Raw genomic sequence first — 24,884 nt, 5'->3', positions numbered from 1 at the left:
AGATCCACATGGGGCAGCAGACGTGAGAGTCAGAGAATGTGGTGTTTGAGGCCTGTGGAACCGGAGGTTGGCAAGGAGAGCAATGTCTCCATGGACTATTTCTTCACTCCACTGTCATTGGTCAACAAGTTGTTTACAAAGAAAACAAGTCTGGCCGGCACCATGATCAAAGTGAGGCGGGAGCTCCCTCCCTCTGCGCAAAATAAGGCACCTGCACAGCCGTGACAACTGTCCTGAAGAATGACAAGACAACGGGACACAATCAAGAGAAAACAGGATACTATTATGTACTACAACCAAACAAATGTTGTGTTAAGCATGTGAAAGTTACAAAAATGTTGTCATTTTCCTCCCGGGTGGCGCAGTGGTCTAAGGCACTGCATCGCAGACTGCATCGCAGACTGCATCGCAGTGCCACAAGAGACTCCGGGTTCGAGCCCAGGCTCTGCCGCAGACGCACAATTGGCCCAGCGTCGTCTGGGTTAGGGAGGGTTTGGCCGGCAGGGATATCCTTGTCTCATCGCGCTCTAGCGACTCCTGTGGCGGGCCGGGCGCAGTGCACGCTGACCAGGTCGCTAGGTGTACGGTGTTTCCTCCGACACATTGGTGCGGCTGGCTTCCGGGTTGGATGTGCGTTGTGTCAAGAAGCAGTGTGGCTTGGTTGGGTTGTGTATCGGAGGACGCATGGCTCTCGACCTTCGCCTCTCCCGAGTCCGTACGGGAGTTGCAGCGATGAGACAAGACAGTAACCACTACTAATTGGATACCACGAAATTGGGGAGAAAAAGGGGGTAAGAAACAAAATAAATATTTTGACCGTGCTTCTTGGTGGTTGGGGTAAAAATATATATTTTTATTGCTGTTATAAAAAAAGCTGTTACCCTGATCCAAAGCATATGCTTTCTCTTTCATAGTTGTAACAAAGGTACTCCACAAATAAAATTGATTGACCACTTGAATTTCGGTGTTTTTGTTTTTACATATAGCCTACAGTAACATAAACTAATGAAAATGCTATTGTGTTATTTGAAATCAAATACAACTCATATTGTAATGTTAGCCAAGGCCTTCATAAACACAACCACAGTATTATTTTTGCTATAGCATATATGAAATATATCAATTCTACTGTTAGAATGTTGCAGTCAGAATGACTGCTCATTAGCTTAAAGGGGAGGTCCATGGACACCCAGCAGACCTAGTGTTAAAAGCTTCCATCTGATAAGCACTCTGTTATGTCCTACATACCAATAACAGGACACATCTGGTATACTGGAGCATGACTGATTCCTCATATGTATACTACCCCACCTCTGTACCCTGTTCTTCTCTACTGGGAGTGCCATGGAGGGGTGGGAGACGATGAAAGGGAGGGTGGAAAGGGGGTGGAAATGGAGGAGAAGAGGGAGGATGTCATTGACTTGTGGCGGGGCTATGTCCCTAGCCCACCCATCCCATCACCCACCTTATCCTGGGCTCTCTCTCTCTTCCCTTCTCCCCTGGCAGTGCTATGTCCCTAGCCCACCCATCCCATCACCCACCTTATCCTGGGCTCTCTCTCTCCCCTTCTCCCCTGGCGGTGCTATGTCCCTAGCCCACCCATCCCATCACCCACCTTATCCTAGGCTCTCTCTCTCTTCCCTTCTCCCCTGGCAGTGCTATGTCCCTAGCCAACCCATCCCATCACCCACCTTATCCTGGGCTCTCTCTCTCTCCCCTTCTCCCCTGGCGGTGCTATGTCCCTAGCCCACCCATCCCATCACCCACCTTATCCTGGGCTCTCTCTTGCTTCCCTTCTCCCCTGGCAGTGCTATGTCCCAACCCCGACCCCCTCACCCACCTTCTCCTGGGCCAGTTGTCTCTCGGCCTTGTGGCTCGTCTCCAGCTCCAGGCGGATGTGGTCCATCTCGGCTCTCAGCCTGCCCAGGGAGGCCTCCTGGTCCTGGGCCGCGCGCTGCCTCTCCTCCTCCCTGAGCACCCCCAGCTCCAGCAGCTGCTGCTTCCTCTGGCTGTGGGCCTGCTGCAGCTCATCCCTCAGAGAGGACACCTGCTCCTCCAGGTCAGAGATGACCTGGGGTCAGGGAGATACACAGGTACACTCACGTCAGGAAAGAGGTAGCACACTAAGACACTACTGTTTGGAGATAAGTTATAATAATAATAAGTTATGTCCTGCCGTGGTATTGGCAGAACAATTGCAACACTAAGTGTCACACTGAGCTTGTTCGTCTCCTAGCGACTGTTAGTCAGATCCATTGTACAGAGTATATAAAAAGTTACTTTTTAGTGCCCACAACCTTAACAATTAATGTGCAGCACACACACTCATGCACGCACATATACACACACATATATACACACACAAGTGGGTATGACACCCAATCTCAGGGTCAGTCAATGACACCTGTCTCAGGATCAGTCAATGACACCGGTCTCAGGATCAGTCAATGACACCGGTCTCAGGGTCAGTCAATGACACCGGTCTCAGGGTCAGTCAATGACACCGGTCTCAGGGTCAGTCAATGACACCGGTCTCAGGGTCAGTCAATGACACCGGTCTCAGGGTCAGTCAATGACACCGGTCTCAGGGTCAGTCAATGACACCGGTCTCAGGGTCAGTCAATGACACCGGTCTCAGGGTCAGTCAATGACACCGGACTCAGGGTCAGTCAATGACACCGGTCTCAGGGTCAGTCAATGACACCGGTCTCAGGGTCAGTCAATGACACCGGTCTCAGGGTCAGTCAATGACACCGGACTCAGGGTCAGTCAATGACACCGGTCTCAGGGTCAGTCAATGACACCGGACTCAGGGTCAGTCAATGACACCGGTCTCAGGGTCAGTCAATGACACCGGTCTCAGGGTCAGTCAATGACACCGGTCTCAGGGTCAGTCAATGACACCAGGGTCAGTCAATGACACCGATCTCAGGGTCAGTCAATGACACCGGACTCAGGGTCAGTCAATGACACCGGTCTCAGGGTCAGTCAATGACACCGGTCTCAGGGTCAGTCAATGACACCGGTCTCAGGGTCAGTCAATGACACCGGTCTCAGGGTCAGTCAATGACACCGGTCTCAGGGTCAGTCAATGACACCAGTCTCAGGGTCAGTCAATGACACCGGTCTCAGGGTCAGTCAATGACACCGGTCTCAGGGTCAGTCAATGACACCGGTCTCAGGGTCAGTCAATGACACCGGTCTCAGGGTCAGTCAATGACACCGGTCTCAGGGTCAGTCAATGACACCGGTCTCCTCTGGCCTACTCTTTCAACATTAAAAGCTCGGATCAGAAGTAAAACAGTGAGGGAGTGTTCCAGAATGACGTGGAATGGAACAGTGAGGACGGGGGAATCCCAGTTTGGGCTGGGAATACAGAGGAGAGGAGCAACAACAAGCACAGGGAATGCCAGAGTGTCTGCCCGCTCAGCCAGCTCGGCAGGAAGGGAAAACACACACCCGTCCCTCTGATCTGAGTCACACAGGCCAGGCAGGGCCTACATCAAAGAGCAGGCATTCCACTAAGCTCAGCGGTCTGATTTAATGACAGAAATTAGCCTAAATCAAAGGTCACTCAGTCAGGAGGAAAATGGGCACCGCTGCCATGTCTCATTTCAGGAAATACAGAGAAGAGACTAGTCAGAGAACTAGAGCAGGAGTGTGTGTGTGTGTGTGTGTGTGTGTGTGTGTGTGTGTGTGTGTGTGTGTGTGTGTGTGTGTGTGTAAATCAACCCGGCCTCAGGGAAACGTTTAGGGCTGTAGTTGACAGGGACCTCCATTTGGAAGTCAATCGGTGGTTTGTGTGTGTGTTTAATGGGGATTGTGTGTTCTACCGAGTGTGCACGCCTGCAGATGTGTGTGTACAAGCCTGTGTGTGCATGCTTTCATGTGTATGTGTGTGTGTGTGTGTGTGTGTGCGTGTATGTCCGCCCGCAGATGTGTGTGCTGGCTTATGTAGGGGATGCAGTGCAGAGATGGACTGACCCCTCTCCTGACCCCTCTTCCTTTGAACTGATCTACAGCTTTGACTTTGCCCCAGCACAGCTCTTTGATTCAGATTGCTGCCAGAGAGAGCAGCATTACAGCCACATTACATTACAGGAATGCTAATGACCAAGCCAACCGTATTTAAACAGACATTAACTATCAAGCAGTTAGGCAGCTTCTGGACTGGCATGGAATTATTGACCTGTAGTATGTATGTGAACAGAGCTAGAAATTATGGAGGAATGTGAGAGATTGAGAGAGGGGGAGGCAAAGAGAGAGAGAGAGAGAGAGAGAGAGAGAGAGGGAGAGAGAGAGGGAGAGAGAGAGGGAGAGAGAGAGAGAGAGAGGGAGAGAGAGCGGGGGGAGGTAGAGAGAGATTGAGAGAAGGGGGTGACAGAGAAAGAAAGAGAGAAGGGGGAGGCAGAGAGAGAGATATAGATATAGAGGAAGAGAGAGATAGAGACAGTGAGATAGATATAGAGAGAGAAAGAAAGAAGGGGGAGGCAGAGAGAGAGAGATATAGATAGAGTAAGAGAGATAGAGAGATATAGAGGAAGAGAGAGAGAGAGACAGAGAGGTAGATATAGAGAGAGAAAGAAAGAAGGGGGAGGCAGAGAGAGAGAGATATAGATGATGAGAGATAGATATAGAGAGAGATAGAGGAAGAGAGAGATATAGATGATGAGAGATAGATATAGAGAGAGATAGAGGAAGAGAGAGAGATAGAGACAGTGAGATATATATAGAGAGAGAAAGAAAGAAGGGGGAGGCAGAGAGAGAGATATAGATAGAGGGAGATAGATAGATAGAGAGAGAGAAGGGAGATGCAGAGAGAGACAATGGGGGCAGAGAGAGAGAGAAGGGGGAGGCAGAGCGAGAGAGAGGGGGAGGCATAGAGAGAGACAGAAGGGAGAGAAAGAGAAGGGGGAGGCAGAGAGAGAGAGAGAGCGAGAGAAGGGAGAGAAAGAGAGAGAAAAGGGGGAGGCAGAGAGAGAGAAAGAGAGAGAACTTTCTACTGTCCCTTCCCCTCTCTCTCCACAGACACCCTGTACTGCCCCTTCCCCTCTCTCTCCACAGACACCCTGTACTGCCCCTTCCCCTCTCTCTCCACAGACACCCTGTACTGCACCTTCCCCTCTCTCTCCACAGACACCCTGTACTGCCCCTTCCCCTCTCTCTCCACAGACACATTCTACTGTCCCTTCCCCTCTCTCTCCACAGACACCCTCTACTGTCCCTTCTCCCCTCTCTCTCCACAGACACCCTGTACTGTCCCTTCTCCCCTCTCTCTCCACAGACACCCTGTACTGCCCCTTCCCCTCTCTCTCCACAGACACCCTGTACTGCCCCTTCCCCTCTCTCTCCACAGACACCCTGTACTGCCCCTTCCCCTCTCTCTCCACAGACACCCTGTACTGCACCTTCCCCTCTCTCTCCACAGACACCCTGTACTGCCCCTTCCCCTCTCTCTCCACAGACACATTCTACTGTCCCTTCCCCTCTCTCTCCACAGACACCCTCTACTGTCCCTTCCCCCCTCTCTCTCCACAGACACATTATACTGTCCCTTCCCCTCTCTCTCCACAGACACCATCTACTGTCCCTTCCCCTCTCTCTCTCTACAGACACCCTGTACTGTGCCTTCTCCCCTCTCTCTCCACAGACACATTCTACTGTCCCTTCCCCCCTCTCTCTCCACAGACACATTCTACTGTCCCTTCCCCCCTCTCTCTCCACAGACACATTATACTGTCCCTTCCCCTCTCTCTCCACAGACACCATCTACTGTCCCTTCCCCTCTCTCTCCACAGACACATTCTATTGTCCCTTCCCCTCTCTCCCCACAGACACCCTGTACTGTCCCTTCCCCTCTCTCTCCACAGACACCCTCTACTGTCCCTTCCCCTCTCTCTCCACAGACACCCTGTACTGTCCCTTCCCCTCTCTCTCCACAGACACCCTCTACTGCCTTCCCCTCTCTCTCCACAGACACATTCTACTGTCCCTTCCCCTCTCTCTCCACAGACACCCTGTACTGTCCCTTCCCCTCTCTCTCCACAGACACCCTCCACCGTCCCTTCCTCTCTCTCTCTATACAGACACCCTGTACTGTCCCTTCCCCTCTCTCTCCACAGACACATTCTACTGTCCCTTCCCCCCCTCTCTCCACAGACACATTCTACTGTCCCTTCTCCCCTCTCTCTCCACAGACACCCTGTACTGCCCCTTCCCCTCTCTCTCCACAGACACCCTGTACTGCCCCTTCCCCTCTCTCTCCACAGACACCCTGTACTGCACCTTCCCCTCTCTCTCCACAGACACCCTGTACTGTCCCTTCTCCCCTCTCTCTCCACAGACACATTCTACTGTCCCTTCCCCCCTCTCTCTCCACAGACACATTATACTGTCCCTTCCCCTCTCTCTCTCTACAGACACCCTGTACTGTGCCTTCTCCCCTCTCTCTCCACAGACACATTCTACTGTCCCTTCCCCCCTCTCTCTCCACAGACACATTCTACTGTCCCTTCCCCCCTCTCTCTCCACAGACACATTATACTGTCCCTTCCCCTCTCTCTCCACAGACACCATCTACTGTCCCTTCCCCTCTCTCTCCACAGACACATTCTATTGTCCCTTCCCCTCTCTCCCCACAGACACCCTGTACTGTCCCTTCCCCTCTCTCTCCACAGACACCCTCTACTGTCCCTTCCCCTCTCTCTCCACAGACACCCTGTCCTGTCCCTTCCCCTCTCTCTCCACAGACACCCTCTACTGCCTTCCCCTCTCTCTCCACAGACACATTCTACTGTCCCTTCCCCTCTCTCTCCACAGACACCCTGTACTGTCCCTTCCCCTCTCTCTCCACAGACACCCTCCCTTCCCCTCTCTCTCTATACAGACACCCTGTACTGTCCCTTCCCCTCTCTCTCCACAGACACATTCTACTGTCCCTTCCCCCCCTCTCTCCACAGACACATTCTACTGTCCCTTCTCCCCTCGCTCTCCACAGACACCCTCTACTGTCCCCTCCCCTCTCTCTCCACAGAAACCATCTACTGTCCCATACCCTCTCTCTCCACAGACACCCTCTACTGTCCCTTCCCCCCTCTCTCCACAGACACCCTCTACTGTCCCTTCTCCACTCTCTCTCTCCACAGACACCCTGTACTGTCCCTTCTCCCCTCTCTCTCCACAGACACCCTGTACTGTCCCTTTCCCTCTCTCTCCACAGACACCCTGTACTGTCCCTTCTCCCCTCTCTCTCCACAGACACCCTGTACTGTCCCATACCCTCTCTCTCCACAGACACCCTCTACTGTCCCTTCCCCTCTCTCTCCACATACACCCTGTACTGTCCCTTCCCCCTTCTCTCTCCACAGACACATTCTACTGTCCCTTCCCCCCTCTCTCTCCACAGACACCCTCTACTGTCCCTTCCCCCCTCTCTCCACATACACCCTCTACTGTCCCTTCTCCTCTCTCTCTCCACAGACACCCGGGCATCCCAGGACAGTGAGGTTCTATCTCGTTATGGCTTCAGTCACATGGCAATTAGAGCAGAAAGCGTCTGAAGTCTTCTTTTTGGTGGAAAATCTCACAGAGACATCAAAGGCTGCATCACCACAACACCCAGATGCCATGGCTGTGTCACACACCCTCACACACAGAGACAGACAACACAGAAAAATAGGAGGATACGCACAAACTCACACACGAACACACACATACAGAGAGAGAGAGAGACAGCCATAAACAGTGCCAGGCGTGATGGTCCACATGACTTCAAGGGCAGGCAGCTATTAGAACAGGTCCCTGAACAGCCTTTAATGTAGAATTCCCTCTTCAACTCGTCTGGCTGATCCCTCTTCCCTATAACTTTAATATGTTTGGGAAATAACATATGGGCTAACAACATATAGGCTAACAACATATAGGCTAACAACATATAGGCTAACAACATATAGGCTAACAACATAAAGGCTAACAACATAAAGGCTAATAACATATAGGCTAACAACATAAAGGCTAATAACATATAGGCTAACAACATAAAGGCTAACAACATAAAGGCTAATAACATATAGGCTAACAACATAAAGGCTAACAACATAAAGGCTAATAACATATAGGCTAACAACATAAAGGCTAACAACATAAAGGCTAATAACATATAGGCTAACAACAAAAAGGCTAATAACATATAGGCTAACAACATAAAGGCTAATAACATGTAGGCTAACAACATAAAGGCTACTGAAACAAAAGTTGGAAATAAAAGGACTGCCTAGTATTGTTGCAGCAGGTGCATAATAGCATTCTGAACTGAAGGGTGTCAATTTAGTCCAACAGTCCTACTCTTAATGACAGCTTCCTCTCACCATGCTGACATAGAATGTGTGATTAAATACATGTTGAATAGTATGAATGTTAAGTCGTTTGTTGTATGAGGTTATACTAAATCACCTGAAGCGGCAAGAATAGATTTGAGAGGTGAGGAAATGGAAAAAAATTGAAATTAAATAGATAAAATCCAATATTCAAATATATGAATGGATAAGGGATAGAGAGAACAAAAGACAGAGAGAGAGAAAGAGCCAATCTGGAGCGGAGACCACATCTGTCTGAGCTTGGACTGAACATCAATAGGGAGAAAGGGGGAGGGAGACAGGGAAAATAAGGGACAGCTGCAGTTGGAAACAAGCTCATTTGTGGCATGTGACAAGTGGACGAGATTTAAAAACAATAGCTACCCCTACTCCAAATTCCCACCCACTCTCAGAAAATTATTTCTAATAGCAAAGCTTCTAAGAAATCAAAATGTGGAGCTGAATGTAATCTGAAATCTAATGACTTAGGTACTACAACACACAACAAACGTCAGCCATTGATCTCTCTGTGTCCGCATGAGACATGTGAAAGTGAAACTTCAAGCAGTCCTACCTCAATCACAAAAAGATGTGATCTAATCAACATGCAAAAATCACAAACATAACTCTAACCAACCCACTGATGTGTCCACTCAACAACAGACAGAGCTCAATGACTATAGGATGTCTGGGAGGAAGGGAAGACAGGGCTGGCAAAACCATCTATAGGGACTGATCAATCGTTCAAGTACAAGGCAGAGAGAGAGACAGACACACACCCACTCCCCCCAAGACATAGCGTTCTTGTCCAGCTGTCTGTTGTGTCGTCTTCTCTCTCATCAGACACCCTTCCTCAGCTCAGATTCACCCTGTCATCAGGCCCTTCATTTCTCCCTGTCTTGTTAATCACTTACTGGGAGAAAAAGTTAGTTGAAAGTTTTGCCAGGGTTATTATTTAGTCCATCACAGTGTTAAGGAGAGAACCCTCTGAGGATCTGACTCTCTCCCATGCTGTTTGAAGTCCAGATGTTTCTCAGAAAAGACGTCAGGACGCGAGAGGGGGGGGGGGGGGCGGAATTACCCATAAAAATGAGTTGAGTGAAGTCGCTGTAAGAACGAGCCAATAGAATGATCACGTTTCTGTTGTTCAGGACAACAAGGCTTAAATTCATTTGGAATGTTGGTGTAGTTTCTGAAGTGGAATTCTTTGGACAGACTAATAAGGAAACAGACTCCAATGCCCTCAAAGCATGAGAAACAACAGCACTAACTAAGTGAAATACATATCAACCCTGCACAACAACAGTTAATCCATTTAAATATTCAGCAGCTTGAGGAGAGGACAGATCCACTGTGCCGTGGCAGACCGTCAGAACACAAACAAAACTATTTATTAGGTTTAAAAACAAGAGAAAACATGAGTATTGCACCAGAATATGGACTGTGTTTGGGGACAGAGAGGACTGCGTGTCTCTTGAGTGTGTTTGATGAGGGAGTGTGTGTGTGTGTCACCCTCTCTCTGTAACTCTCTCTCGGTCTCTCTAATGGGGCTCTCTTCCACCCTCCTGTGCCGCTGATCGGCTAACAGAGCAGCACAGGCTGCAGGCGAACACATGTACTGAGAGATGCTGTCCAGGCTGCAGGCGAACACATTTACTGAGAGCTGCTGTCCTGGCTGCAGGTTAACACATTTACTGAGAGCTGCTGTCCTGGCTGCAAGGTTAACACATGTACTGAGAGCTGCTGTCCAGGCTGCAGGCGAACACATTTACTGAGAGCTGCTGTCCTGGCTGCAGGTTAACACATGTACTGAGAGCTGCTGTCCTGGCTGCAGGTTAACACATTTACTGAGAGCTGCTGTCCTGGCTGCAAGGTTAACACATGTACTGAGAGCTGCTGTCCAGGCTGCAGGCGAACACATTTACTGAGAGCTGCTGTCCTGGCTGCAGGTTAACACATGTACTGAGAGCTGCTGTCCAGGCTGCAGGTTAACACATTTACTGAGAGCTGCTGTCCAGGCTGCAGGCGAACACATTTATTGAGAGCTGCTGTCCTGGCTGCAAGCTAACACATTTTCTGAGAGCTGCTGTCCAGGCTGCAGGTTAACACATTTACTCAGAGCTGCTGTCCAGGCTGCAGGCGAACACATTTACTGAGAGCTGCTGTCCAGGCTGCAGGCTAACACATTTACTGAGAGCTGCTGTCCAGGCAGCAGGCGTACACATTTACTGAGAGCTGCTGTCCAGGCTGCAGGTTAACACATTTACTGAGAGCTGCTGTCCAGGCTGCAGGCGAACACATTTACTGAGAGCTGCTGTCCAGGCTGCAGGCAAAGACATTTACTGAGAGCTGCTGTCCAGGCTGCAGGTTAAGACATTTACTGAGAGCTGCTGTCCAGGCTGCAGGTTAACACATTTACTGAGAGCTGCTGTCCAGGCTGTAGGTTAACACATTTACTGAGAGCTGCTGTCCAGGCTGTAGGCTAACACATTTACTGAGAGCTGCTGTCCAGGCTGCAGGCTAACACATTTACTGAGAGCAGCTGTCCAGGCTGCAGGCGAACACATTTACTGAGAGCTGCTGTCCAGGCTGCATGTCACTGCACAAAGCTAATTTAAACAGTACTGTCACTGCACAAAGTTCAATTAAATGGCACTGTCACTGCACAAAGCTCATTTAAACAGTACGGTCACTGCACAAAGTTCATTTAAACAGTACGGTCACTGCACAAAGCTCATTTAAACAGCACTGTCACTGCACAAAATTCAATTAAATGGCCCTGTCACTGCACAAAGCTAATTTAAACAGTACTGTCACCGCACAAAGCTAATTTAAACAGTACTGTCACTGCACAAAGTTCAATTAAATGGCCCTGTCACTGCACAAAGCTAATTTAAACAGTACTGTCACCGCACAAAGCTCATTTAAACAGTACTGTCACCGCACAAAGCTCATTTAAACAGTACTGTCACTGCACAAAGCTCATTTAAACAGTACTGTCACTGCACAAAGCTCATTTAAACAGTACTGTCACCGCACAAAGCTCATTTAAACAGTACTGTCACCGCACAAAGCTCATTTAAACAGCACTGTCACTGCACAAAGCTCATTTAAACAGTACTGTCACTGCACAAAGCTCATTTAAACAGTACGGTCACTGCACAAAGCTCATTTAAACAGCACTGTCACCGCACAAAGCTCATTTAAACAGTACTGTCACTGCACAAAGCTCATTTAAACAGCACTGTCACTGCACAAAGCTCATTTAAACAGTACGGTCACTGCACAAAGTTCATTTAAACAGTACGGTCACCGCACAAAGCTAATTTAAACAGTACTGTCACTGCACAAAGTTCAATTAAATGGCCCTGTCACTGCACAAAGCTCATTTAAACAGTACGGTCAATGCACAAAGTTAATTTAAACTGTACGGTCACTGCACAAAGCTCATTTAAACAGTACTATCACTGCACAAAGTTCAATTAAATGGCCCTGTCACTGCACAAAGCTAATTTAAACAGTACTGTCACCGCACAAAGCTCATTTAAACAGTACTGTCACTGCACAAAGCTCATTTAAACAGCACTGTCACTGCACAAAGTTCATTTAAACAGTACGGTCACTGCACAAAGCTCATTTAAACAGTACTGTAACTGCACAAAGCTCATTTAAACAGTACTGTCACTGCACAAAGCTCATTTAAACAGTACGGTCACTGCACAAAGCTCATTTAAACAGTACTGTCACTGCACCAAGTTCATTTAAACAGTACTGTCACCGCACAAAGATCAATTAAATGGCCCTGTCACTGCACAAAGCTCATTTAAACAGTACTGTCACTGCACAAAGTTCAATTAAATGGCCCTGTCACTGCACAAAGCTCATTTAAACAGTACGGTCACTGCACAAAGTTCATTTAAACAGTACGGTCACTGCACAAAGCTCATTTAAACAGTACGGTCACTGCACAAAGCTCATTTAAACAGTACTGTCACTGCACAAAGCTCATTTAAACAGCACTGTCACTGCACAAAGTTAATTTAAACAGTAGTCACTGCACAAAGCTCATTTAAACAGCACTGTCACCGCACAAAGCTCATTTAAACAGTACTGTCACTGCACAAAGCTCATTTAAACAGTACTGTCACTGCACAAAGCTCATTTAAACAGTACTGTCACTGCACAAAGCTCATTTAAACAGTACTGTCACTGCACAAAGCTCATTTAAACAGCACTGTCACTGCACAAAGCTCATTTAAACAGCACTGTCACTGCACAAAGCTCATTTAAACAGTACTGTCACTGCACAAAGCTCATTTAAACAGTACTGTCACTGCACAAAGCTCATTTAAACAGTACTGTCACCGCACAAAGATAATTTAAACAGTACTGTCACTGCACAAAGCTCATTTAAACAGTACTGTCACTGCACAAAGTTCAATTAAATGGCCCTGTCACTGCACAAAGCTCATTTAAACAGCACTGTCACCGCACAAAGCTCATTTAAACAGTACTGTCACCGCACAAAGATAATTTAAACAGTACTGTCACTGCACAAAGCTCATTTAAACAGTACTGTCACTGCACAAAGTTCAATTAAATGGCCCTGTCACTGCACAAAGCTCATTTAAACAGCACTGTCACTGCACAAAGCTCATTTAAACAGTACTGTCACCGCACAAAGATAATTTAAACAGTACTGTCACTGCACAAAGCTCATTTAAACAGTACTGTCACTGCACAAAGCTAATTTAAACAGTACTGTCACCGCACAAAGCTCATTTAAACAGTACTGTCACCGCACAAAGCTCATTTAAACAGCACTGTCACCGCACAAAGCTCATTTAAACAGCACTGTCACTGCACAAAGCTCATTTAAACAGCACTGTCACTGCACAAAGTTCATTTAAACAGTACTGTCACTGCACAAAGCTCATTTAAACAGCACTGTCACTGCACAAAGCTCATTTAAACAGTACTGTCACTGCACAAAGCTAATTTAAACAGCACTGTCACCGCACAAAGCTCATTTAAACAGCACTGTCACTGCACAAAGCTCATTTAAACAGCACTGTCACCGCACAAAGCTCATTTAAACAGCACTGTCACTGCACAAAGTTCATTTAAACAGTACTGTCACCGCACAAAGCTCATTTAAACAGCACTGTCACTGCACAAAGCTCATTTAAACAGCACTGTCACTGCACAAAGCTCATTTAAACAGCACTGTCACCGCACAAAGCTCATTTAAACAGCACTGTCACTGCACAAAGCTCATTTAAACAGTACTGTCACTGCACAAAGCTCATTTAAACAGTACTGTCACTGCACAAAGCTCATTTACACAGCACTGTCACTGCACAAAGCTCATTTAAACAGCACTGTCACTGCACAAAGCTAATTTAAACAGTACTGTCACTGCACAAAGCTCATTTAAACAGTACTGTCACTGCACAAAGCTAATTTAAACAGTACTGTCACTGCACAAAGCTCATTTAAACAGCACTGTCACTGCACAAAGCTCATTTAAACAGCACTGTCACTGCACAAAGCTCATTTAAACAGTACTGTCACTGCACAAAGCTCATTTAAACAGCACTGTCACTGCACAAAGCTCATTTAAACAGTACTGTCACTGCACAAAGCTCATTTAAACAGCACTGTCACTGCACAAAGCTAATTTAAACAGTACTGTCACTGCACAAAGCTCATTTCAACAGTACTGTCACTGAACAAAGCTCATTTAAACAGTACTGTCACTGCACAAAGCTCATTTAAACAGTACTGTCACTGCACAAAGCTCATTTAAACAGCACTGTCACTGCACAAAGCTCATTTAAACAGCACTGTCACTGCACAAAGCTCATTTAAACAGTACTGTCACTGCACAAAGCTCATTTAAACAGTACTGTCACTGCACAAAGCTCATTTAAACAGTACTGTCACCGCACAAAGCTCATTTAAACAGCACTGTCACTGCACAAAGCTCATTTAAACAGTACTGTCACTGCACAAAGCTCATTTAAACAGCACTGTCACTGCACAAAGCTCATTTCAACAGTACTGTCACTGAACAAAGCTCATTTAAACAGTACTGTCACTGCACAAAGCTCATTTAAACAGTACTGTCACTGCACAAAGCTCATTTAAACAGCACTGTCACTGCACAAAGCTCTTTTCAAGTTGCAGGACAATTCAAGATGCTTTATTTAAAAAAAAGAAAATGTTTTTTTATATAGACTTTATTTAACTAGTGAAATCAGTTAAGAACAAATTCTAATTTACAATGACGGCCTGCAATGGCAAATATATTTCAAATGAGTAGGCAACAGTCACCAATAAGCCATCCTCAACAGTTCCATCCTGTAGGTGTATGGGCCAACATTGCTGTTCTGCAGAATGAATGAGTTGTGTTCTCCACCTGGCCACCACATGCAGCAGCATCTTTTGCACATCACAAAACCTCCACATTAAGGCCTTTTCTGTCCACATAGTTGAATTCCTTTTGGGATGGTGCTGTTATGGCGATGTGGGTGCTGTCCATTGATCCATTCGTATTTGGGAACCCATTGGTGGCAAAGAAACCTCTCGACTTCAACCGGTTGTGTGATGGTGTATGGAAGTTGCAACTGTTCATTTTGCTGATGATTTTATCCAAAACATTGGCTCATCAAGGTTTTGAGATGCCGATCGGCAAACTCACTCTGAGGAACCTACTGGGTACATAACTTAAAAGCATGTCTGACATGTATTGAGGGGCACAATCATGGATTGATTTAAAAACAATAGAAGAATTTTAAAATTAATTGTAAAACTCCCAGACAGCTAGTGCAGACCTTAAAACATGTGAATCGTCTGCGTAGCAGTGAAAATCAATGCTGTGCGTTCTGATAACGCTGCCAAGAGGTAACATATATAAACTGAAGGACAGAGAGCTGTTTGGCATCTGTGTTGGCGCTAAGATCCTTTACCACTTTAACTAAGGCTGTCTCTGTGCTGTGGTGGGCACAAAAAACACATTCCATTTTTTTTAAAACACAGTTGGCACCCAAAAAATATTTTGCGGTTTGAAAACGAATTTCTCCTGAATGTTGTTTCAGAATGGAAGGTTGGAGATTTGGCGAAAATTGCTAGGAGCTGCAGAATCTACATGACTTCTTCAGAAGCGGTTTCCGCACAGCAGTTTTTGGCACAGTGGAGATAGTGTCTGTGAACAGGAAGTGATTAACAATAGTTTGCACTTCTTCAGATATGCAATTAAAAACAGATTTGAAGAAGGTGGTGGGGATAGGATCCAGAAGGCAGGTAGAAGGCTTAAGTTGTGATATCTCTAAAAACGATGCAGACCAAACTCTTTGGTCCTTTAAAAACCTGCTTTATGTAAAATAGTGTTCTATAGATTGGAAAATACTAAATGTGACTAATGACAACATAATGCATGTCCATAGTGCCTTTACGTGGTAGGCTAGGGCACAAAACCTATCATCAGGTCTTACTTGACTGATACTTGACTGATACTTGACTGATCTTATCTCCGCAAACGTATCACATTTAGATGTGGGGGAAAATTCGCATAGAATTGAGGGGGTAGGATTTATTAGGTCATCAATGGTGGAGAAGAGCACTCTGATTAATTCTGATTAATTGTGATCAAGTTAGAAAAATGAGTCCGTCTGGCACTTCTAATTGCCTTGTTATATATTTCAAGTTGCTCTCTCAGAATATCATAATGGACGTACAACTTTTACTTTCTCCACTTCCGCAATGTTTCTTTAATTGATCTCTTTAATTGAGCTCTCCTTGTCCAGACTCTAGACCTTTATTTAGCAGGGTAACACAGACAGTTGGTCAGGGAAGGGGCCCCTGCAGAGTATCCTTCCTAACAACAAGTGGTGATGAGGCCAGGACAGAGAACTCTTGTGCTCCACCACCTCCTGATGCATCTCCTTCTCCTCTTCCTCCTGCATCTCCTCCTCCTCCATGTTGACCACGACTAATTTGTTGTCCTTCCCAACTGGTTGGGTGGGGTGGAGACCAGCCTATTTATTAGACTCATCCTACCATGTGAAGGGGATGAGTCGGGATTACTCATCCTCACGACGTGTGGCTGACATCCGCTCCCTCTGCCAGCTTTCCATAGTCAGGAAGAGAGAGAGTAAGTGAGCAACACAATCCTTCCAGAGATTCCAGGAAGAGAAGGAAGAGCGGGAAAGCAGGGCCTGGATCCAATCACCTCGCCAGGAGTTGATTCCCAAATCCTGGCAGTCACAACGGGACAGATTCCATTGTCTGTCTTCCTCACACACAAGATAGTGTGGGTGAGTCGCTTGATGGAATGTTGAATACCACTTAAGCCTCACAATAGTGAAAAGTACTAAGTAGTAGGAATTAAGTAGTGCATTTAAGCTATGCTTGCCAGTTTCAGAAAGCGTTCATATTTTCTGGATGCATCAACAAAATACTCTGCTTTTCAACATTCCTCTTTCAAAACTATCAGGTTGAGGTTGAATGCCCCATTTATTTCCATCTGTATGACAGAGTTTCAAAGGGGTAAACGTCTATGGTAATGCAAACCTACTTCATAATATGGGACCTAAAGTGATGTTAAAAAAACTCATCTTTCTAATTGGCTCATTCATCCCCCCTCCTGTCCCCTGTAACTATTCCCCAGGTCCTTACCGTAGATGAGAATGTGCTCTCAGTCAACTTACCTGGTAAAATAAGGGTTAAATAAATACATACAAATAACATACGTACATTCTGGAGCCCAACTGCTGCTCTCCAAGAACCTGAACCACAGAGAACTTTGGTTTTATTTCTTTTTCATTGGGGGAGGGGAGATTTTGAGGTGCGTTGTGGCTCCACATAATCGTATGGTCGAGCGATGGCCATGGCAGAGACAGACAGACTAACCAGAATAGTAGAGTGGATGCCAACAGATACCTCAAATCATAGTTGAGAGTGTGTGTTCAGGGTAGCTGTGTATGAGAAGGAAGATGAGATGTTTTCTTCCACTGAAAGGAGCAGGCCATATGGAAAGCTGTCACCTCTGCCATATAGAACAGTGCGTACTGTACACATAACCCTGTCTTACTGTCAAACGTATGGAGCGGATGAACATGAAATAACAATGTTTCTAAAACATTTGACTGTTTGACCTTGAAATGCTACAGTTTAAATGCCATCTTTCTATACTTCTAATCATATTTCTATGAATTCATTTATGGCCAATAAGGTCAAATAGTAAAGACAACATATTTATTTTATTCCCCATTTAAGTCTAAATGCTTTTAAATCTAGGCCTATACTAATTCATACTAGACCTACTTCTTAAAAAGAATAATCATCTTAACGATGAATAATAATCTTAACGGTGAAATTCCATTTGGTTCTGTTGTTCGTACACAGTTGTGTAACCTGGGAACCATCTGTGCCCGCCGTTTGCTGCAAAAACATTTGAGAGTCGCCGTTTGTCCAAATGTCCAAAAATACTGAATGTGCACGGCTGGACCCCTAGTCTCCAGCCAGGAGCCAATAAACAAGCCCTCGCCATGCTGACATTCTACATTTCATCTGGAGGCTTGAGGAGTCAAATATATCCCCGGACGGGGGCTGCTCTGTCAAATGGCTTCCCACAGCGTCTCCATGCTAGCCAGGCAGGAGAAGCGGCGAGGAGAGGGGAGATGGAGGGAAGAGAGTGGAGCAGGGCTGCAGGGAGAGAAAACCTGCTGGAATCAAAAGTGTTAAATAGGCTTGGGGATTGGGGACTCCATCAATATAGCGCCAAATGTCATATAGCCATTGTAGCGGTAGTGTGTTGTTGTAATGGGAAAGTAACTGGTGCTTATGGGAGGGAGATGGCTACCTGCGGTGAGGGGAGAATGCCATGTACAGCCTGTTCCTCCGTAGGGGGATTACGGGGCACTCGCCGTATGCGGCTGATACACGGCTGATACCGACCCCGGTGAACCAGGGAAAGAAAGGAGAGAAATGCAACCCAGGGTTTGGGGAAGAAAAGGCCAGAGGTACTGCACAGCGACCAAGAGCCTTCCTTTCCTTTATCTGGCAACCTGTGGTTTCCAGGCGTTTCAAGTCTTTTCACTTCTAGCACGGAACCCTGCCGCGAAACCAGGAAAGAAATACAGAACCGCATTAGAAGTTAGCACTGTATGATAATATTAATTTATTTCGGATTAATCGGCATTTAACTTTTCTATTCATTTGCAGTCCTTCCTACAACAACAACGGTCCTCCCTATTTTATTTCGCAAATAAAATAATTTAGGATTGAAATAAGAATTCGGGATTCTTCCTTTCCGCTCACACACACCTGCACCGCTACAAAACAAATTCTGCTCAGAAATCGCACCTAGCAGCAGGTGAGAAAGTACTACTCGCAGCGTTTTTGAAAGCCCAGCACCACAGAACGTTAATGGCCAAACAAAATGGTGACCAGGAGAGAACCTGCGTGAGAGCGGTGCGGACTAGAGGAGAGTAGTGAGACCTCCTACCTGGGCGTCGTGTTGCCTCCACTCCTGGGTCTGGTGCTGGTGCTGGTGCAGGGCGGCCCGCGCCTCCCTCTCCATGGTGCCCACCTCCCGCTGGTGCTGCTGGACCAGATTGTCCCTCTCCGTGCTGTAATGCTGCTGTAGACGCATCCTCTCCTGCTCCTGCCCTGCACGCTGCTCGCACATCTGATTGGACAACAGGAGGTGAGAGGAAGAAGACTACAATCAGCCCCAGCCCTGTCGTCATGACAATTGTTCCATCAATCCACCCATACATCCCTTCCATCCCTCCCCATACTCTAATGCGCCCCGCCGTTGCACAAAGGACAGGACCAAAAAAAAGAGAAAGTTTGTCTCTTGCCTCACGACTCGATGACTCCACGACATAATGCAATTCTTTACATCATTATTACCTCACACTGTTTCCATCCCACTATCGCTCGCTCTCTTTCTCCAAATCAGACTCCTGTCGCTCCTATCGGCATATAAATGAGCAGTTAGCTTGGGCTGTCTATGCAGAGAGGCTGTGAGGGGTTAGCCATCTGGCTACTAGAGGAGCTACCCTCGCCCCATGCTATGAGTCTCACAGCGTGGGGAAATGGGCTTAGTAAGGGCGATGCCTATCATCATTATACTACGCCCCACTCAGAGGACGTGAGGAGAAGGAAGACAGGAACAAACTTCGGAGGGGAGAAATCTACAAAAAGCGGAGAGGAGATGGAACATGTTCCTTCAACCTGCCATCGTATTCATTCAGAGTCCGACAGACTGCTGCAGAAGAATCAAATCAGTGTTTGCTTTCAAATTTGGTTGCCTATCGCCGCCAAATGATCGTAGCTGTACAGGTCTACGCTGACAACGAGAGACTATTTAGAGGACAAAATAACAAAAAGCTTCCCACAAGCTGACCAACAGAAATGCTGCCCCAACCGACACACTGAGACAGTGAGTCATCGTCTGATGGAATTAACAGAAAACCTAAAAGAAAAAAGAGACGGGGAAAAATACAAAAGAATCCTCCAAAAGAAAGAACCCCTTTAGAAACATACCATGCTGTCAGTCAGTTGAGCTAGGCTATCCCAGTGTCCACAGACAGCTCCTCTCTGCAGCGTTAGCTCTGCTAGCCTAGCGCTGCGGATCTGAGACAAGTCACCTGCTGTGAGGTAAAGCCTGGTGGCGGAGTGCTGAGAACGCTAAAGCCCAAGCACCGCCAGTGTCTGCTTTTTTCCCAGGCTCCGCTCTCTCTGCTCTCACACCCCCAAGGCGGGGTACCCATGACCCTGTCCCATCCCCACGGTGTGCTCCCCTGCCGGGGCTATGAAAGGCCAGCAGGGGCCCTGGGCTGGGGCCCAGCTCTGAAGCTAATCCTCCACACATTGTGCTCCCCCGGCACCCTACCTGGGTCTGCCACAGATAGGACAGACAGATAGGACAGACAGATAGGACAGACAGACAGACAGACAGACAGACAGAGACAGACAGACAGACAGACAGACAGACAGACAGAGACTAGGCAGAGAGCCCTAGTCCCAGCCCACAGGTTTAGCCCACAGTTTTAGCCCACAGGTTTAGCCCACAGGTTTAGCCCACAGGTTTAGCCCCAAGCTCCAGACACTGCTTACGCTTAGACTAATGCTATTCTGGTGATGAATGGGTATATCGACAGGAGGCTGGATTCCTCACTCAGTAAAGGTCACAAAAGACACTTCTATCAGCCACGCAGGATTTCAGGGTTTCCCCACTACTTGCGTTTAGGTAGATTTGAAAACTGTAAAGGGAGGGATGACTGAATACAATGTTTTACCTGGATTTTCTCTGTGGTTCTTCTATTGCTGTCGCACATCTACATTTGTAAGGAATTAGTTAGTATGTGTACATTCTACCAAAACACACACACACACACACACTACTAAACACACACACTAATAAACACACATACTCACACACTTGGGACATAAACAGTAGTTTTCAGAAAGACATCCCACAGCTCATTTCTAGAGCAAAATCCTCTTAGACAGTTCACCACAAACACAAACAAAGCATTGTGTGAGACCGGCCTGGCCATCTTCCGTGTTATTGTCATTGGAGATGTTCGGCTTTGCTGCTCCCACAGAGTTAATACATGACATCTGCTCTGTAATTCAATTCCATTCACTATAATATAATTCATTCAGTAATATAATAGAGACCCAATCATATCCAGCAACTGGATTTCACAGTCATGCAGAATCACGCCACAGATCATGATTCATATCTCCACAGCATGTCAGAGTCTGATGGGCTGACTGATAGGCGGCTAATTCCTACGCAAAACTACAACAACAGCGTGACACCCGACGACAGGAGAGACAAGTGGGGAAGCGTTGGCTTACTGTTTCGTGTGACCGTCCTGATTTCATTTCAGGGTTTTGGTTTTGAGAGAGAGAGGGGGTTTGGAGGTGGACAGGAAGGCCGAGTTAGATCTGTTTTCAAAAAAGTAACATTATGAAAGGAGGCAGAGGAGGAGAGAGAGAGAGAAAGAGAGAGAGAGAGAGAGAGAGAGAGAGAGAAAGAGGGATTATGGAGACACACAAACATCCTGGTTACGTCACAGACTGGGTGCTGAGGCTCTTAAAAGGGCCGGAGAACTTAAAGGGGAGAGGGAGAACTGTCTGGCCTCAGCAGGGTGACGAGAAGGGGAGAGGGAGAACTGTCTGGCCTCAGCAGAGTGACGAGAAGGGAAGAGGGAAAACTGTCTGGCCTCAGCAGAGTGATGAGAAGGGGAGAGGGAGAACTGTCTGGCCTCAGCAGAGTGACGAGAAGGGGAGAGGGAAAACTGTCTGGCCTCAGCAGAGTGACGAGAAGGGGAGAGGGAAAACTGTCTGGCTTCAGCAGGGTGACGAGAAGGGGAGAACCTTCTGGCCCAGCAGGGTGATGAGAAGGGGAGAGGGAGAACTGTCAGGCTTCAGCAGGGTGACGAGAAGGGGAGAGGGAAAACTGTCTGGCTTCAGCAGGGTGACGAGAAGGGGAGAACCTTCTGGCCCAGCAGCGTGACGAGAAGGGGAGAGGGAGAACTGTCTGGCCTCAGCAGGGTGACAAGAAGGGGAGAGAGAAGAACTGTCTGGCCTCAGCAGGGTGACGAGAAGGGGAGACGATGAGCGTTTCGGTGTGTGGATGCGTTTACTAGACCTAGACTTTGTGTCATTTGTTGTCACCAAATATCTGAGGAGCAGGACAGATTAGGGGTTTCCATGGGGTCAGGGGTTACGCCACCATCTATAACAGCCTTATGACCTCCCTACGTCAGTTCAACGTCAAGGAGCAGGGCTGTGAAGGGCCGGCGTGACGTCCTAATGACCTGGAGGTCAGAGGGAAACAACTCCTCTATACATGGAGCCTCCTTTAAAACTCTCACTGATGTGACCTCAGTGGAATGCCCCTTTGTGAATGGTTCAATGGGCAAACTTGACCTGGTGACCCCGAGACACCAATCACATTACAAGGGAACATGCAATTGGAAAATACACATCAGACAGACACGAGACTCTTTCTATACGCTCCGAATCTCTCTCTCTCTCTCTCCACTCTTCTGCTCTCTTTATCTCTGAGGTGGACGTCACCGATGAGGACACCAAATGTGGCATTAGCACAGAGGGCTGATGTACTGGGAAAGAGAGATGTTTCTCTCGGTGTATCGCTGAAGAAAATGACGCCAAATGCTTATAGTATGAAATAGATGCCTCTGCCTTTCTTTCATTTCCTTCCCTTGGTTAGTGTTGATTATCTTCACTTAAATATTTTCAGAACTCTGGTAATTGTCCTTGACCCCTTCTGTCACATACATACTGTTCTCCATTTAAAAGGGATTATGATATTTACATCCCGGTAAACATTTTCAGATGTTTCAAATTCAGCAACACTGACACACAAACAATGGAAAATTACAACTAGGATAAAAACCTGCTTTTGTCGACAAACTATTTAATGGTAGGACTGAAACGCAATTGTCACTACTACAACGTTTTGTGAAAACACTTTCACATCTTCAACTGAGCTCCACTTCTGCTCCTCACTTTAACTCCAATTTAATGGGCATTTTATGTGGATTTAAATAAATAAAAGGAGAATTCACGATACGATTATATTCAAACTTCAATAACCCCTGTATCGAGAGATTATTAGGAAAGGCGCAACCTCAAACCGACGATTCCACCACGGACCAAATCGGAAACGGAAACCCATTCCTCTATTTGCCACCACAACATTGCTCTCATATCCTCCACTCCAAAACATCTGGAGCGAGTGACACGCAGCGCTAGTCTGTCTGCGCGTGGGGAATGAGAGTCGGATGGTTATTAGGCGGGAGGTGGAGAGATAGATGCGTTTTTTTAAAGAGCTCGGGAAATCAATCATGTCTTTGACACACACTGTAATCACAGATGATACCCTAGTTAGTGACTGGATACACTGAGAATGAGTGGACTCTCTAGTGTCACAGATATGAGGTTGGCTCACAACAATACTGAATATTACTCATTGGACATAGTAGCTGACACAAAGGTGATATTAAAAACATCTGTTTTTCAACTCATACACCAAGTTAAAACATAGGCTACATATACAGTATGCTGTGTAAACATGTAATGGTCCCTGTGTGTTTAGTCGTTTCGACCGATGACACCGCTTGGCATGGTAGTTAACTTCACAGCTCCAAAGAGGCTAAACTGAACAGCAATTAAGGGGAATGGTGTCTCCAATTCTTCATACAATCCCATCATTTCAACCAGATAATGGACATTCCAGTGGGTTAATTGAATTTCCTCCTCATAAAAGTAGACTTTATATCAGCGAGTTAGATTTCAATAGAAAAGGAAAATGGTTTGGAGATTTCTAATCAGAGGAAACTGATGGGGCTGGAAGATAAGACGACGGTAGGACCCGAACACAGATTGAATCAGAGTTTTCCATTGGGGGTTTAATAGTTGATTAAGACCCCAAATATCTGTTGAATATCATCTGTGTCTTTTGAGATGAGGCAATACAGAGGAATAAAATATAATAAATACAGAGGAATAAAATATAATAAATACAGAGGAATAAAATATAATAAATACAGATGAATAAAATATAATAAATACAGAGGAATAAAATATAATAAATACAGAGGAATAAAATATAATAAATACAGAGGAATAAAATATAATAAATACAGAGGAATAAAATATAATAAATACAGAGGAATAAAATAGAATAAATACAGAGGAATAAAATAGAATAAATACAGAGGAATAAAATAGAATAAATACAGAGGAATAAAATATAATAAATACAGAGGAATAAAATATAATAAATACAGAGGAATAAAATATAATAAATACAGAGGAATAAAATATAATAAATACAGAGGAATAAAATATAATAAATACAGAGGAATAAAATATAATAAATACAGAGGAATAAAATATAATAAATACAGAGGAATAAAATATAATAAATACAGAGGAATAAAATAGAATAAATACAGAGGAATAAAATAGAATAAATACAGAGGAATAAAATAGAATAAATACAGAGGAATAAAATAGAATAAATACAGAGGAATAAAATAGAATAAATACAGAGGAATAAAATAGAATAAATACAGAGGAATAAAATAGAATAAATACAGAGGAATAAAATATAATAAATACAGAGGAATAAAATATAATCAATACAGAGGAATAAAATATAATAAATACAGAGGAATAAAATATAATCATTTAAAAACTCACTCAAATGGATTTCAGAATGTCCCACATTCAATGAGAGTACAAAACATTAGAAACACCTGCAATTTCCATGACATAGACTGACCAGGTAAATCCAGTTGAAAGCTATGATCCCTTATTGATGTCACTTGTTAAATCCACTTCAATCAGTGTAGATGAAGGGGGGAAGGCAGGTTAAAGAAGGATTTGTGAGCCTTGAGACAAGTGAGACATGGATTGTGTATGTGTGTTATTCAGAGGGTGAATGGGCAAGACAAAATATTTAAGTGCCTTTGA

The 24,884-nt window shown here is 45.8% G+C and overlaps 1 protein-coding gene across 3 annotated transcripts in view; it reads right to left on the bottom strand.

The window, feature by feature from the left end:
• LOC110539030 (centrosomal protein of 112 kDa) overlaps positions 1 to 24,884 on the bottom strand; it is a 230,858-nt gene that overhangs the window by 112,889 nt on the left and 93,085 nt on the right. For all 3 annotated transcript variants that reach the window (XR_016486041.1, XM_090197093.1, XM_090197094.1), the window contains 2 exons: positions 18,865 to 19,047; positions 1,841 to 2,071 (listed from right to left, as the gene is read on the bottom strand). Coding sequence is in view for 2 of the 3 variants with exons in the window: in XM_090197093.1 (XP_090053219.1) it covers positions 1,841 to 2,071; positions 18,865 to 19,047 (414 nt within the window). In the remaining variant the exon portion in view is untranslated. The remainder of the gene's footprint in view (positions 1 to 1,840; positions 2,072 to 18,864; positions 19,048 to 24,884) is intronic.

The sequence above is a fragment of the Oncorhynchus mykiss genome, chromosome 13 (assembly GCF_057628025.1).
Source record: "Oncorhynchus mykiss isolate SJ-2025 chromosome 13, ASM5762802v1, whole genome shotgun sequence".
Classification (NCBI taxonomy): domain Eukaryota; kingdom Metazoa; phylum Chordata; class Actinopteri; order Salmoniformes; family Salmonidae; genus Oncorhynchus; species Oncorhynchus mykiss.
Note: the sequence above shows the minus strand (reverse complement) of the source record. Positions and strands in the feature narration are given on the sequence as shown.